This window comes from Halictus rubicundus, chromosome 2, assembly GCF_050948215.1.
Source record: "Halictus rubicundus isolate RS-2024b chromosome 2, iyHalRubi1_principal, whole genome shotgun sequence".
NCBI lineage: Eukaryota > Metazoa > Arthropoda > Insecta > Hymenoptera > Halictidae > Halictus > Halictus rubicundus.
Window position 1 is genome coordinate 20,082,207 of NC_135150.1, and position 17,370 is coordinate 20,099,576.

At 47.7% G+C, this 17,370-nt stretch overlaps 1 protein-coding gene across 1 annotated transcript in view; it reads right to left on the minus strand.

Moving 5' to 3' along the window:
• Positions 1 to 9,506, minus strand: part of Vn (membrane-bound neuregulin protein vein) — a 403,465-nt gene extending 393,959 nt beyond the window's left edge. Inside the window, exon 1 of the mRNA XM_076805822.1 lies at positions 6,889 to 9,506. Within this exon, the coding sequence (XP_076661937.1) occupies positions 6,889 to 8,002 (1,114 nt within the window). The 5' untranslated portion in view covers positions 8,003 to 9,506. The remainder of the gene's footprint in view (positions 1 to 6,888) is intronic.
• Between the last annotated feature and the right edge of the window lie 7,864 nt (positions 9,507 to 17,370).

The following is a 17,370-nucleotide window of genomic DNA, read 5'->3' on the forward strand; positions in this document are numbered from 1 at the left end:
TACGGTGTTCATCGGGTCAGCTGTGAAATTACGTGAACGCATAAAAAATGTACGGGGATCGCTTTACAACTTGAATATGTGTAGATTGTTCACAGACGAACAACAAAACGGACGAGAGCTCACGAATTTGATTTTTACGTAACATTTGCCCCGCTCTTCTCTTCCATTTCAAAAACACGTCGTTGCAGGACGATTCCGTTTTTTATAGTCATCGCATCCCGCGCACCGGTTAATAAAACAGTTTACGGTTACATTCCCATCGTTTCCTCCATGCTCCGTCTCGAAGGAAAGGGATCACGTCCCAGTTGATGGCCACACGAGTTCCCGGTGACATCACAGGAGTTACGTGGATCAGATAATAACGCGGGGCTATGAGTAACTCCGATATCCGGTAAACAATGCGTTCGCCAAGTGATAAAGCGCCGATAAGCTGGAGAATGCAGTAGATAACGACGGACGAGTGGCAGGCGCCATTGCGCAATTTTTCTCGCGAATCGCGCGACAACGACGCGGCGCTCTTAGAAGATCAAGACAGCGCGAAGACAGAGAGAGAGAGAGAGAGAGGAGAGAGGGAGATCCAATTTATTCGCGCCGCTCGGACCGTACACGGTAAATCGGTTTAAGGAAAAAGGTAGCCACCCCCTATAGGCTGCCTCTCTCTCTCTCTCTCTCTCTCTCTCTCTCTCTCTCTCCCTCTCTCGGTCTCTAAAGCTCCGCTTTCCACGGGGGCGAGATACTTCGGGGGCTCGTTAATGGGATAAGTCGCGGAAACTTTCGATACGCGTCAAGGCGGATGTGTAATACGCACGGGGGCGAGAGAGCGCCGATGGGGCTGGATAGGCGACGGGGGTAGGGGGTGGAAAGCAAACGAGCGCAACAGTTCCGAACTCGTAAACGAGACGGGGAAAGTGGAGGACGAAAACGACGCTAACGAAGCTCCGCGCCGGAGCTACTCCAAAGAAGTATCAAAGAACTTTGCCCGCTTTGCCCGCTTTGCGCGCGAGATGCCCCCGCGACGCTCGCCCGCGCGAGAGAAACGCTCCTCGGGAAATGCCGCGGAATAGTCGCGAGCTGTTCTCGCGAGGCGAATAAAACCGATTTGGCGACCTATTGTTTCGGGAATGCGTATGACAGATTGTCGTCCCCTTTCTCCGGCAAAAATAGAGACGACAGTTGTATCGGAACAATTTCCGACAACTTCTCAAACTGCTCCATTTATTCGCGGGACGATGAGAAACATCATTGGTTGCGCTATAACGTGCTAACGTGGAGAAGGCTGCATTCTCCGAGACGTACCATGGCATGATCATCTGGCAATCTAACAAGAATTATAAGACCCAAATAAGAGCAATCGAAAACTTGGTGGTTGTTGGAACAGGTTGGTACTGTTGAACTTGTGAGAGCTTTTCAGAGTTGTTGGAAGCTAGGGAGGTAAACGAAGACTCCGGAGAGCCGGGTCAAAATGGACCCACATTGTATTTCTGCCGTGCGAGGTTAAATGCCTGGTCTGCTATCTACAAAGCCGAATTGCATCGGTTCGCTGATTCTCTTTGTACGAAGACTGTACGAAAATCAAAGGAATTTTATGCATGTCAATTTTTTCATAATAGTACGATGTTGATGCTATAGGTACTATGAACACCTGTTTGACTGGGATTTTATGCATTTATATTAAAAAAGATGCAATTCCCAGCTTATCAAATTATTAAAAGGAGAAAAAACTGTCTGTTTGACTCCTGTGCGCAGTCTAATTATTATTTTATGAGTCACGAATAATACTGTGTATGCACGATCTTAACAATTCTACGAGAACGACTATGAAGACTGTTATCAAGATTCATTCTAGACTATAATTCGCGTTTTCACGTTGAACATTGATAGATACTTCAAGAAACTGATACGCCAATAATCGACGAAAGGCGCCATGACAGGCAGCAAGTAATATTTTATCCGCTTTTCGTCACTCTCCGCTTCTTAATGCTCCTCCAACTAATCTATTCACCCATGAGCCTGACAACCCACTCTAGCCAACCGGAAGTCTGTATTATCCAGCAGTATGCCAACTGTGCCAACTATCACTCGGAATGATTTTTACATCGCTAAAACAGTTTCGGTAATTTGTACACGTTAAAAAGCTGCGAGCAGACGTCGGCAAATTCGTTGTCGATTAATCTCTGGAAGTGGTCTCTTGGCAAACAGATGCACCTGCAAGTGACGTGACTAGACTGCGGATCTTGATGCAACAGAAAAAAATTGTCTGCATCAATTGCGCGAAACGAGCGTTACGGGGAAATTCATTTCTTCGCTTAATCATTCTGATAAGTCGGGAGTGATCGATACCGTTCGTGAACGTCTGTGACGTGTCCACTGTCTCGTGTTTCACCAATTCAATTTCAATTTAGTTATAGTCATAGTCATTCTAGTCTGGTACAGTAATTTCTCGATATATGTCAACACATGGATCTTGCCTCCTCCTCGGCGTCCGAGGCCTCTCGAGCTCCGTGGCCCCTCACGTGGTATACTCCGCGGTAGTGGGGATAGTTCCGCGACGTTTAACATCCAAGCCTTGGCGACATATATAGAGAAATCACTGTATATCAAGACCTTCGCATTTCAGCCGAAATTACTTATCCCACTGTTATACACTTCTGATCAATCGCCATATGTGAAAATGAATCTCCATTGTCAAAAGAAACTGCTCACAGTACTATACAAATTTTTCATAGTTTAGCTCTTCTGGAGCAACTATGGTTAGAGCAACGGGCTACTATGAACAGACACTTTTTCCTCGACACTAAAAATACCGAGCTCGCAAAATATCATTGTTATCTAAAAAAGAAAACATGCTTTAACACTTTGACTGCCAAACTAGAAACCTCAATAATCCCATAAAATCAAAGAAAGTTATTTAATGAAATAAAAATTGAAAATAATTAAACGTATGATATTGAGAAGTCCTCCAACTTTCTTGCATTTGCACTTCTTGCATTAACGCACAAAAATTCATTTTAAAACGTGGACAAATAATTCCGTCAACCACATATGGGTGACATGACAGTCAACGTGTTAAAAGAGCATTGTGGTGTATCTTTCGATTTTCCGGAATCGTCATCATGCGCTTGTACGTGTGCCTGAATAGGGGGACGTGTACAACGAACAGAATCGTGTTTCAAATTTCAACAATTACAAACTGAACACTATGAAACCGGTTACACGATCGTCAGTGGCAGGCTTAACGTTAGACAAATCACAAAGTATTAATGTCAAGTCAGAAACCAGTAACGAGAATTTCTCACGAGTCTGTGTCTCGTCTCCTGCCAGCGTTAGACCCGCTGGCAGAGTGGCGAGGACCCAAAGGCCCTCGAAAGGAGGTCCTGTTTACGGTCCCGCTGTCTCGGGAACACGGTTACCTCCTCGTACACTCGATCGAAGACACTGCGTGCCTACCAGTCGGTTCGATTGACTCTTTTCACGCGAAGAGAGCCACATGTGCGCGGCGAGTGCCCGCCACAGACAGGCGAACACAAGCAGTCAGTCAGGCAGGCAGGCAGGCAGGCAGGCAGGCAAGCAAGCAGGCAAGCAGGCAGGCAAGCAGGCAGCCAGCGTCAGCTCATCAACAGTTCACAGATGTTCCGTGACGAGCTACTTTCGATATCTCGGAGTGGAGCGGCCGCGCGCGCGATAAATCAAGTAAGGAAGGTCGTCGTCGCGCGGTGCTGAAGCAGTCATCGCCGAGCGACGAGTCTCCTTTGCTCCTCGAGCCCGGCAAAAAAGATCGTCGACGCGTTATCGACGAGATGCACCGTCTCCGAAACCCCCTAAGAAACGATCCTGCCGATCCACTGATCCAACATGGTCCCACTCGCCGTCGCGTTCGCAACGTTTGCCGTTTCGGTCCACCTTGTTCCCGTTTGAATCGCCATTTTTTCACAGATTTTGCTTGAATGATTCGAGATGAAAAATAATGTGTCGCCGTTTGTGCCATTTGTGACTTTTGATTGTATATGAAGTGGGTTATCCTTAATCAGGTCGACAATACGTTATCGATTAGGCGGATCGTCTTTAGAAACTCCTAGAGGACGATCTCCCTGATTGAGACATCGAGAAAGGACCATTTTCCATGGTACGTTTAACGCTCTCGTCTCTCAGCTAGCAACTTTTGCCATTTCGTTCCAGTTACTTGCCATTTATTCGACCATCTTTCAACCGGCAAGTAAATAGTAATGGTCAGACTCCGGATTCTTAGGCAACATAAAAAGTTTGTGCATCAATTGCAAGACGTAGCAGCTAAATGTAAATTTATATTTTTCACTAGCAATTTTCATGCAATTTTCTCTGAAAGTGTTTTAATCTTTTCACTGTTTTTAATTGCACCTACTCACTTTTGTGAAAAACGCATAAAACTCGGGATCTAGTACTGATCAACGTAGCTACGAATAGACTGTGGATTTTACGCAGTTATAGCAAAAATAAATTGTGAATACAGAGCAATTGAATGACGTTGTAACATTATTCCCGAGTTGTAAACTTATTCGAAGAGGAAATGCATTTTTATTTTACTTCTGTTTCACACAATTGACCTGGACAATTTTTATTTTGCATAAGGTCCGCAGTTTATGAACCACAAGCAATTGAAAATGAAAATCGCAGTTTTCAAGCACTTTTGACACGCAATTGCCATTTTTACTATTTTTAACGAACTGGTGATGAACATTCTTTCTCGCCATCTGCACTGATTGAAAACAAGCAAGAGCTCGTACACCAGAGCGAGTTCAATGCGAGACTAGCTGCAACAAAATATGATGTCGAGTCAGACACAGGACCGCAAAGGGTTAAATATACGCGCCCCCGGTTACGCGCCTCTTCCCCGTGCGTGGGCGTGCTCCTACAAAGCCCAGAAACGAGACTCACGGTACAACAAGTAATAGCGTCATTACTTGATCGCGATTTATCGTCCCAGCTGTTTCCTAGCCGGGGCTAAAAGTCGCCTCGAGTACGGATTAGGTTTCTATAGTCGTTCGAGTACATCGGAGAACTGTTCTGGTATCCATCGCATGAAAACTATCCGCGTGGAGAGCTCGTTAACAAAGTGGATCATTTTCACGGTCGGAGATGTAACGAGCTTCCGATCGTCACGTGGATCAAAGCGGGGACAGGGTATCCCGAGGTCTTGGAACTTTCGAAGCTCTGAACTTGAGATTCTGCGTCAAAGATTCAGCGTGGTTTAATAATTAACCGTAGATCCCGATTTGTGGAGTAATGGATCAGCTTGGTCAGGTGGTGAGCGGTTCTTGATCCACAGAAAATTGCGTTATGACTTTCTTTATGCAGTGATTTCTTCATATATGTCGACAAGGTCTGGATGATAAACGTCGCGGAATTATACCCACTTTTGCGGGGCCACGAAGCTCGAGAGACCTCGGACGCTGAGCCGTCTCCTGGACGATAAACGTCGCTGGCAAGACCCGTGTTGTTGACATATATCGAGAATTCACTGTATCTGGAAAGATTTTTTGTTTTCTAACTTTTTAGGAGGATATCAAAATTTGTACTTTTTCTATCGCTATGTTATCTTTATTGAACAGTTAATAATCGTTGACACAGAAATAGAATTTTATTCCAGTTTAACATCAAACCAATAATGCACATACATATCTAGTAGATTCCATATGGAGTATTCGTCACGAGCCTAGCTCGATGTTACGATGCAAGGGGTTAACGACCCAGTAAAGCTTTCTTGAGTGGACCAACTTGCGATAGTTGATGGAAAGAAGTTGTGACTGTATGGAAAATGATCTGATACTTCAGATTTTAGTATCTGTACGATTGCAACCGTATGGACGACAGAATACAAACAAGAATTGTCCAGCAACGACGACGTTCTTCGACAGCAGTGCTTTGCTTCAAATTGCAAAGTTTAAATCGTCACAAAGACGTTCTCGCTGTAACGAGCAATGTTTGCTACCAACTTTCTCTCTTGGTAACGACAGAGTCTTAAAAGGCCGTCGATTTGCCGCAGTCCAAGAACAGAAAGCATTTTTTCCCGAGGGTACGAAGACTTTTATAGGACCAAGTTGAAGAACGATGTTACTGTGATTACTCTATCGCAGCAACCTTAACAACCATATCTACTGAATCACCTTTACAATGCCTGTATACCTTTGTAATCATAAAATCGGACAACTCAAATTAATTCATTCTTATAGCAGCAAAGTTAGCAACCATATCTACCGAATAATCAAAGAATCACGTTCATAATGTAATAGATACATAGAAGATGAGAACGATCACAAAATCGGACTTCATATGCGATCATATGTGTCGAATAACTATACAATCATAATGTAATAGATACACGAAGTATCAAAAAGATCGCAACGTACGATCACGAGACGGGTCAATCGTCGAAATAATTACAGTGAATTCTCGATATATGACAACATGTACGGACAGTGACATATATCGTCAAGGAGACATACTCCGAGCCGTGTTATGTTTACACTCCTCGGTGTCTGAGGCCTCTCGAGCTTCGTAGCCTCTCACGGGGTATACCCCGCGGTAGTGGGGATAATTCCGCGACGTTTATCATCCAGGCATTGGCGACATATATGGAGAAATCACTGTACTCAATCGCAGCAAACTCGTCAATATCTCGACCAAAATTCATGATTTCGATGCTCGAGACAGCCACGCATAAACAGAAGAAAAAAAAAAGAAACGATCTTGACCGGCAGCGATCGCGAAAGATCGTCGAACAGAAGGAAGCATCCGCGAAGCAGCTCCCGGACGTTCTCAACAAGTATACATCGCCGAGAGCCAAGAGAGAAGCGTCCTAGGACACACAGAGACAGTAGGTAGGTATCGAACGAATCGTTTTTAATCACTCACCGTAATCCGGCCGAACGACAGCCTGCACCGCCTGTTCGTTCTTCTTGCTCCGAATCACCGGCTCACCGAGAATCGTAAAGTTTCTAGGTCCCACGCGGTTCACAAACACTAGATACACTTTACCCCTCTTAATATTGGCTCGCACCACACCACTCTGATTATCGCGTTGCTGCTGTTGTTGCTGCTGCTGCTGCTGCTGCTTCTGTTGACTTCCATCGTTGTCGTAGGCGCAGACCGTTGATTTTCCAGGCGCGGATTTGTCGCGGAAGTGTAGTCGAACGCTGTCGTTCTTCTGTAGCGGCGGGAACCCGGGCTGGCTTTTGTAGACCTGTTTCACCTCGAACGTCACCGCGTAGTTCGAGCCGGGCTTCCTAACGGAGGACATGCTCCTGGCCTTGCCCTCGAAGACCGTCGGCGCCAGGTACGCCCTGTTCCCGACGTCCATGTCCGGGCACCAGTTTTGCCCGCGACAGCCCTTGTTCCGGCATCGTCGTCGCTGCTCCCGAGGCGAGTCCGCCTTGGTGCGGTTCTTTGGTCGTTGCTTGGTCGAGCGGACCACCCGGGGCCTCTCCACCGAGGACTCATCTTGAGTGTAGAGAAAAGGGGTCTGGGTGGACGAGTGTCTAGGCAGCTGCACCAGTCCTGTCTCGACGGTCTTCGGTGGTCCTACCGGCTCGTCCTCCAGCCGACGATTCGCTCGCAGGGACGAGGCGACGAAAGCTGCCCTGATCGAGTCGTCGAACAGCTCCTCGTTGGTTCTCGAAGACCGACGGTTCCATTGGTCCTCGAGCTTGACGAAGGGCTCCAGCGCGGTGGAAGAGGACGCCGGGGATGTTGTCTGCTGTTGGCCATTTTCGGGCTTCTGGTAGTCTCGGGGCCAGTCTCGTCCGGGAACGGCGGCGACGGCGCTCGTAACCAGGTCCCAGGTCGTCGGACGATGATCAAGGTTGTTTAGAACGGCGACGATGCTCATCGATGCCGGATGCTCGCCGGCGGTCGTCCTCGTCGACGTCTCCCCGAGGGTGTTCCGATTGGCGGGGGGTGCCGCAGCGAGCGCCAGTGCGCCCCACCAGCCGCTTAAGATCCCGGCCAAAAGCAGAGACGCCCACATCATCCGACCTGCTTGCTGGTTTGATCGGGGGTGAGAGGCCGACACCTCGGTCACCCCGAACAAGCACACAACACTCTCGCCGGCGGGCTCTTCTTGGTTGGTTTGCCGCTGTCTCGGATGCGAGCGAGAGTTCGCCTCGGTTCGGACACGCCGCGGAACTGGCTCTCTCTCTCTTCGGGTCTCGCGGGCCTCTCCTGTTTCTCGCGATCAGATCATTCAGAGCGGCCTCTCATCCGGTGTACCCGAAACTTCTATGTCCCTTAGCTCTTCCTCTGCTTCTTCGGGCCAGGCTTTTCTTCTGGATCTCGTTGTCTCTGTTGATCGGCTGTTGTCTCGGATCGGCACTCTTCTTCTTCTTCCTCTTCTTCTACTTCTTCACGAGGTGTTGCACCACCGCAGGCAAGGCATCGGCACTTCCATCGGACAGATTCTCGGCTGTCTGCTCTTCCAACTTAGTGCCGACCTCTTCATCCTCGACGCCCCCAAAGATGCGACAGTGGTCACTGTGGCCGATTCATCCGCGGGATTATCGCGCGCGATCCCGATCGGCCGGTGCCGAAACGAACGGTTCAGCGGTCATCCTGTCGGTCGGACGGACAGCGCATCCTCGCGTCAACCGACCGGCGACTGATCTCCACCGGATCCCCGAATTGTCCCCTGGCGCCTCTTCTTTCGACGATGATGCATACAACGTCAACTGGAAGCCGCCCTGCAGAGGCGCACCCGGGGGCACGATCTTCAGAAACGGAGAGCTCCCCGATCTAGAATATCGTGGTCGTGGACGGTCTCGCAGCTCCTCAAACCTCTCCCCTCGAGGGAACGAGGTCGTCCGTCAGCGTTTCCGTATCTCGAAATAAATCGTCGAAAGTCGATAAAGAATCTCGCGCGCCACCCCCGTGCGCTCGGCTCCTCGGTATCACGTTGCACTCCGAAACGAGGAAAGCCCGAGGATGATGACACACGAGCGGCTTGTACAAGTCTCGGACGACGAAGATGACGAAGAGGACCAAGCCAGAAAGAGAGAGAGAGAGAGATAAACCGTCTTCCTCCGACCGGCCGAGGCACACTATTTAAATATACTCACGGGGCTCTCGGGTACCACCGAAGTCTAGCCCTTGACGCGCGCACTTCACTGTTCCGGTGCAACCGATCCGGGGAGTTCCTAGGACGATCCTACAGGAGAGATCTAGTTATCCGGAACGATTTCCGATCGGAAATGTCGCGGGACCGGTACCGGACACGATGCAGCGCGCGGTACCGATTGTACGATAGCGCGGCGATACTGGTCGCGCGACGCGGCGTGCTCCTCGCGTTGCTGCTGGTGCTGCTAGCGCTGCTGGTGGTGCTGCTAGCACTGATGCTGGTGCTGCTGGTGGTGTGCTGGTGCACGCGTGCGGATAATATCGTGCGGGGGATCGGCGCGTGTGTTGCACGCGGCATGCACGAGGAGCCTCGTGTCACGTCGAGGCGGAGAAGGGATTGTCGGTGGCCCCGCGTCGGGCGCGCGCGACGGTTCAAATTAGACTGAACGGCCCGCTCGAGCAGCCCGAGGCCGGCCACAGTGCCAGCGACTCCTGTCGGACGCCGGTCGAGGCTCTGCGCGCGCACCGCCACAGAGAGCCACAGCACAGAACCGGAGACGACGACGACGACGACGGAGACACCAAACCAATGGGGAACCCCCGCGCGCTCTCCTACAAACACCCAGCGCAACGCGCCGAACACCGAACCGACCGACAGACACACAACCGGACGGGACTCCCATACGGCCGGACCGTGCACCGGGACAGGATCAGACGCGACCAGACTCGACGGGACCTTTAAGAACCTGTGTAACGACGACCCAACAACTGAGGAACCGCACGCGTGCTTTTACTCTCCTTCTTACTCACGGCTACCGACCACCCGATTTTCCGTCCCTCTGTGCCGTAACCTCCTATCTCCTTCTCGCGTTCATCGCCTTCGCTTGCCCCTATTGCGCTTTATCCCACGCCGCCACCGGGTGGGAGAGACCTGGCAGGATTCTTCGTTGGAGGCCGATTGATGGCGAACTTGGTCCCATTATTGGCCGATGACGCGTGGATGGGTTGTATTAGGTTTGATCACACGGGTGAGTGAGTATGTTTTCAGAAGGATTAGACGGCGGTTGTCTGACTCTTTGCTTTGGCACTATCACGTTTCTTTTTCTTTTTAAGTAACCGATTTAACACTTTGAACGGCCAACTAAAAACCCCAAAGATTCCATAAAATCAAAGTAAGTTATTTAATGAAGTAAAAATTGCAAAAAGTTAAATGTATGATACTGAGTAATCCTCCAACTTTCTTGCATGTAACAGATCCTAATCAAGTTTAGTTGACAGTTTAAAACCTGCACAAATAATTAAGTCACTCACATATGGGTGACGCGGCGACGAACGCGTTAAGTAACTGAAGAATGTGTAGGAGCTTTTGGTCCCATTTTGCTCGGTACCGAACAAACAATTCCCCTGTTGTAAATTATTGGGTTAAGGTACTTTAACCACTTGCTTCGGCTTAGTGACGTTTTTTCGTGCATTTGCGATGGGACTAACGTAGCACTCTGTGCTACATTATGCTATTATGCTACGCTAATGTGATCTGGTATCATAGTTTAATCCGGTGACATTTTCGTCAAGTATCGTGAATTATATATCGCAACACTATTCGCGTGTAAATGACTCGATCTAAACTGATCTATTTCTAGCACTCCATATATTGTGCAAATTGATGAAAAGAGAAGTATGTGAATCATTCTATCTCATGGTGCAGCTTTCCTCCGTAGCTCAGCAACTCGTTAGCCTTTGAATCGCTTAGGGAGACACGTCTACAGCGAATGACATAGAAAGTTTATTTACTATAAATATAAAACTTGCTCCGATAGTCACGCCAGGTCCGAGTTACGAAGGTGGTGGGGATAGAAAGCGACACCTTGCTGAACTGGGAACGCGATAGTTGTGACAATTACTGTGGTATGCAGAGATACGAAGATGGCTGAGTAATGGAATGCGATATCGATTGATTGTTAGGCACACGTCTTTTCTTTATCAGCTGGAACATTGATATCAACGAATCGAATAGCGTTTCAGACATGGTCTACTAGACCGAATGGGTTACCCCTTTCGCACCCCTAGCCTGTCTTAGCCATTTTCTAATGTTTATGTAGCAGGTGGTTTTGCACTCGATCTTTCACACTCGGCGATTGGGTTGACAGTGAAGGATCATAGTACACGTAACATTCAGCACACGGTTTTCTAATTCTGCTGGACGTATGATCTCTCGGGTAAAGTTGACACACTTTTCATCGCTTCTCGAAAAGTCCCGTATACATTGCGGTATTGCTTGTCAACAAGGCGAACAATTTTACTTTAATTTTATCTCATCTTATCTCGCTCCTCCACTCTCAATGATGCAGTTCAGGAACTCGATCGTTTATCTTCATGTGACACTGATTTTTTATCATTGCATCTAGGAATCAATCAAGTTGCGAAAATTAATGAATCTGAAAATGTTCCATTGAAAATTACGCAAGTAAAACAGCTGGAAATAAAAATATTACTAAATTTTCTCAACGCCCGCGTCGTGAAGGTCCTTAAATAAATTGGTACACATCGTAGAGGCAACGGTAGATAATTTTATAAAATTGTTTACGATAAGAAAAACAATATGTTCTCGTTATTTTTCACCCAGTGAGTTTCACTAGACCCCCCACAGTGGTTCCAGGGTTAAGAACAGCAGCGATCGAGTCGGGACCATTCGCGGATCGGTTCGAAACCGGTCCCACCCATCTCGTTCACCGAATACTTTCCCGACTGGGTGTTGCGCCTGCATTTTCCCGCGGTGTTGACGTGCATCGAGGCCCTACTGACCCTCGTCACGTTTACTTTTTGTTTTGACTTTTTGCGGAGGTTTCACTTTGCTCGGTACGCTAAGGCGACACGGTTCAGCGAGCAATAAACGTCTCTCTCTCTCTCTCTCTCTCTCTCTCTCTCTCGGTCCCGTGGTGAGCTATTAGATCGTCCTTCGTTGCAACCGTTCATAAGTACGATCTAGTGGACGACAAACGCTGTTACTTTTTATCCGACCGCCTTTTTTCCACCATCCTTATTTACGTGCCGAGCAAATCTCATTCCCAGGCACGAGGCGCCAGGTTCTCTCGTTAGCTGCTCCATTTTTGCAATTCTTTTTCACCTGGCTGCCTAAAAACGTCTACTGTTTAATTGGAACCCTCGCTGCAACAAATAGTAGTCCCAAAACCATGATTATTTTCTGATCACTTAATATCGATATTTAGATTAACACATTCGCGACCGCTGACGTGAATTCACGTCCTGCAATGTTTGTTTCTGAATGCGGCAACATTAGGCGCATTAATGGGATTGGATTTAAATTTAAATTATTAATTAATTTAATAAATTAATTAATCCTTGCTTTAGCGATACAAGTTTGCGGCAACCAACTTCAGAATTTCATTATTTTCGCCGGTACTCGGTATTAGAAACGGACAAAATTTGCCGGTCGCGAATGTGTTAATAAACGGAATGGCAAAAATTGAAAGAATTTTTACAAATGAATGTACACCGTTTCATGAATCCACTGTGGCGCATTCCTTGAATTTATAGCATCCATTCCAAATGTCCACCACTTTGAAGAATATGTTGAAATTCAAAAGTTATAGTTCGGGACCACAGTACATTATTATCTCCGTAACTGTCGCAAATGTCTCTACCGTAACTATCTTTTATCCCCACCAATGAGGGCAAAACCCTTGGAACCACCAGTCAAGCGGAACCAACATGCTCGACGATCGAGCCAGCTGAGCGATCGAGTATCGGTGAGACTCACACTAATGCAAGCAAAAAATCGCAACTTTTCTGATGTTTTATTTCTTTTCAGACGAAAAATTTACCGTCGTATTTGTCTCCTTTCTAATTAAAATGACACCAAACACGATACAATTACGGTCATAATTCTTGTGTGATAAGCGATTAAAGTTTTAGGCGTGAAGGAGGTCAAACCTCAGTCTCTCTCTCTCTCTCTCGCTCTCGCTCTCTTTTTCAATGGCTATCGTTCTTTACGTGCGGCAGACTACAAAGAAAATGTAGCACATCTGCTAAAACTGTCGCTCGGCAGACCCGACGATACGACAGTTACGGAGATACTACTATACAGTGAATTCTCGATATATGTCAATAACAAGGGTCTTGCCAGAGTCATGTATCGTCCAGGAGACACAGCCGAGCCGTGTTATGTATACACTTCTAGCGTCCGAGGCCTCTCGAGCTTCGTAGCCCCTCACGGGGTATACCCCGCTGTAGTGAGGATAATTTCGCGACGTTTATCATCCAGGCCTTGGCGACATATATAGAGAAATCAGTGTACTGCGACGAACAGAGCTCATTTTCGAGCAGTTATCTGTGAACTGTCGCCTAATTATTGAACCAGGGCTCATTTCGACTTCGATCCAGCGCCGATAGATCGGCCAGCGCTCGAGCCCGCGGACACGAGGTCGGAATTCAGCTCGGTTTCTATTGCCCGGCCGTTCCGGGAAGCCTTCGTTTACCTTGGATCGGGGCGCTCTCGAGCGAGATACGGTAACGAGATTCATCCGCGTATACTCGGCCGGAACAGTTTCAAGTTAGAACGGAAATTAATATCGAGCCCCAATATTTACCCTCTCCGAGGCAAGAGGCGAGCACGCTCGGTTGCGCCCGGTTAAAACACAGGGGGCCCCGCGTTTGTTAAAACGCAAAAGCGGGGTCGCTGCACTCACCGGTGTATTTCGGTCCCAAAACAGCGTTCGGTCGAAAGTCTTCTTCCGCACGACATTGTTCCGATAATCGATCAACTGTTTACGAGCCCCTGTTAATTTTTAACCGGTCCCGTGACGCTCGAAAATTGCTCGCCGTGAACAATGCCTAAAAACCCGAAAAGCTCTGGTATTTATAATTCCATTGTTTGCTTGGCTGAACTAATTTCATTCCAGATTGACTTTGCAGCCGCGCTTATTTATACAGCACCGAAATTGCACGTTGACGTCGAGTATTCCCGGAGTCGTACCTCACTTTCTTTTTCTTTTCCGTGGATAAAGCTTGAATAAGCTTGATAAAGCTTAGAATAAGCTCGGCAGATTTGTTTCGTGACAATGCTTCCACGCAAACGTTTCGCATATTTGTGCCGGAAAGAATAGAGTGCAAGAAATCATAGCAAATGTAGTATACTATGTAGTTTCAAATAGGTATCCGAATTTTTACCATGAGCAGAATCACGCGAATTGAACGCAATTCATCGTCGATCTTTAATAATTAATTTTATCTATAATACAGTTGCTCCTTCCGAACTTAACTAGGATCTGCACGACCCAAAGAAGTTCAAGAAGTTAATAATTGCAATAATCCTCAGCACGGTTTTTATTACAATGACTATACACTGATTTCTTTATATATGGCGTCAAAGTCTGAACGATAAACGTCGCGAAATTATCCCCACTACCGCCGGGTATACCCGTGAGGGGCAGCGAAGCTCGAGAGGCCTCGGACGCCGAGGAGTGTAAACATAATACGGCTCAGGTATGTCTCCTGGACGATTCACGACACTGGCAAGATCCGTGTTGTTGACATATATCGAGAATTCACTGTATTCGATTTTATTTATGACTATATTTACATTTTCTGCAGCATTTTTGAGGCAGATTCCCAAATCTTCGAGAGTTGTTTTCCTCGATTCCAAATTGCTTTCTCAGCACTCTCGGGCGTCGGTTGGCGCCAATCGGCGTCATCGGTCCCGCCGAAAATAAAGTCCTCTTCGCCTCCGGTTTCTTCGCGGCTCTCTCGCGATTCGCTTCCGCCTGGAACGCGCGAACGCGCTCCGAAGAGCCTCTGAGAAGAGCTTCCTAAAAGAGAGAGAGAGAGAGAGAGAGAGAGAGAAAGATGGGGAGAGCAAGGAGACGAAAGAGAGCAGAAGAAGGAGCGAGAGGAAGGACGTTGAAGAGGAGCTCTCCTCGAGAGCTGCCAATCAAACGACCCGCCGCGAGAGAGCCGGCCCCTTAAGCGGGTAGTTTTTCACGCTGCTCCCGGTGACAGATTAATTCGTAGCCAAACAGCGACGCTCAAGTATGCATGCCTCGTAATTAATGTTGTCGACCTTTCGGCCGCGGCCGCGCGAACGAAATTCGCGGAAAATTCGTTCTGCCCACCCACGCCCGACGCAACAACCCTGTTCTTCCCCCACTTATAGGCGGGCTCGTTCCCCGTCGCTAATCCCTCATAGATAAATGAACGCGTTTCGGTGATTTCGCGGCGAATTTCCTGCATATTGTCAAAGAGTCTCGGGTCCGCGCGGTTTTGCACGGGCTTAAATAATAAATAGAACCGCGCCGCATCGTTCCGCGTGCCCGAACGTTAAATAACCGGGGCCCGTTCGAATGCGGCTGATTAATCGGCGCGTTTCGTTCCGCAGCGGAATATTTACGGCGCGCTCGTCAGGATAATGTATCAGTGACACGGCGCAACGGGCTCTCCATTATAATCCTTCGACAGAATCGAACGGCCCCGTTTTATTAACGGAGAATCTCCATCGAAACGGTGACCATCCCCGATTTCACGTAGCCTTTTGTCCGCCATATTTTTGTGCACGGTAGTCCCTCTTTCCGCGAACCTCCATCGTCGCGTCTCGGTCAGGGTGGTTTCCGAAGCGAATCCTTTGCGCTCGAATGACGACTAGAACCACTAAATATTAATACAGTGAATTCCCGATATGAGTCTCTACAAGATATCACTGTCCTTGATAACGATGGTGATTATATAATAAATTAAGAAATAAAAGCTCGAATTTACTACAAAGTTTGTTTTAGATTTCAAAATAATTGATTACTTATGGATCTCCCTAATATATTGCAAACGGGGAATCACGAAGAAACGAACAGTTGATGGTACAAAAGGAGAAGAATGATTAAAGAAAATGACATAATACTCGGTTCAAAGTGGAATAAGCAGTACAATGAGCAAACAGGGACAAGAACAGACAGAGGTATATAATACAGATTATATATATATATATATATATATATATATATATATATAAAGAGAGAGGCAGAGGGAGGGGGGTTAGGGAAGGAAGGAGCAGATTGAAGATCCATAAGTCGCAGCAAGAAATCTCGAAGAGTTTCCGCGTCCCGGGGCACGTCTCGCAATCTCGAGCGTGGAAGAGCGTTTTCTCTAAAACGTTGAAACCGTCTATTCGTTCGGTAATAACCCTGTATTTACCCGTCCGTAGGTTGGTTGCGTCCCGTCATTCCATCGCGATAAAGATATTACGAATGCATGCGCGACACCGTGTTATTTTCGTTTCCACTATGAATAGAAGGCTCGCGTAGACACACTAAGCTTGTTCGCGTTGCCCCGTGAACAAAACGAACCCGGGCTGTGTGCATCGCGCGTGCATCACCCACATGTGCATCGTACATACGTACGTCGAAACGTACACAGACGTGTATAGATAGACACGGACGCGTACAGGGCCCCGGTACTTTTCGAGCAAGTCACCGAGAAACGTGCCGCGCCTACTCCTCCCCCGTTCTCGGTTTTCACCAAACATTTTCAAGGTACGTCGATTCCCTCTATCGAGCCGACGATCGAGCTACACTCCCCCGCACACACAGGGTGAACACACTGCATCCTGGAAACCCTCTTGCAACATCCCCCTATCCCCCCGACTTTCTACACAAACATATTTAAATTTATCTCCCTCGATGTTCGCGGCCGAGCCACGTATTTTTAGGCGAGAGGGGAGAGAGAGAGAGAGAGAGAGAGAGAGAGAGACGCTACTGAAAAATAGAGTCGTTTAGACTGGCCAAGCAGAGAGCCTAGAGAGAGCTTTTGAAGAGAGGGATTGAGACTATCCTGAGTAGCAAGTGGGAAAATAAAGATGTTCTCTCTCTCATTTCGAAAGTCTTAAAAATTCAAACATCTCTCTCTCTCTCTCTCTCTGGTGAACCTAAAAAATTTGTTCGATGATTCAAATCATCATGGACTTGTAGGTTGATCATCGTGTACGATCATTGTGGCATAATTCGAAGCCCTGATTTATTTCGTGTTTCGATAACTGATCGTATAACCGGGTAATCGACGTTTCCTGCAAGTGACGGACAGACAATCGACGTTCTACCGTGACACTCTATCGTTGTCTCCTGTCCATCGATCGTCGAGGATCGATCGTCCGGCGATCTAACCCCGGGACGATACACGTAGCTGCGTGTCGACATCAAACACATTTTAGTGCCTTGTCCCCGGGACCGGCACGCTCTCGTAATCATCGGATAACCGGTGGACGAAAAAACCTCGGAAGAATCGATTCGT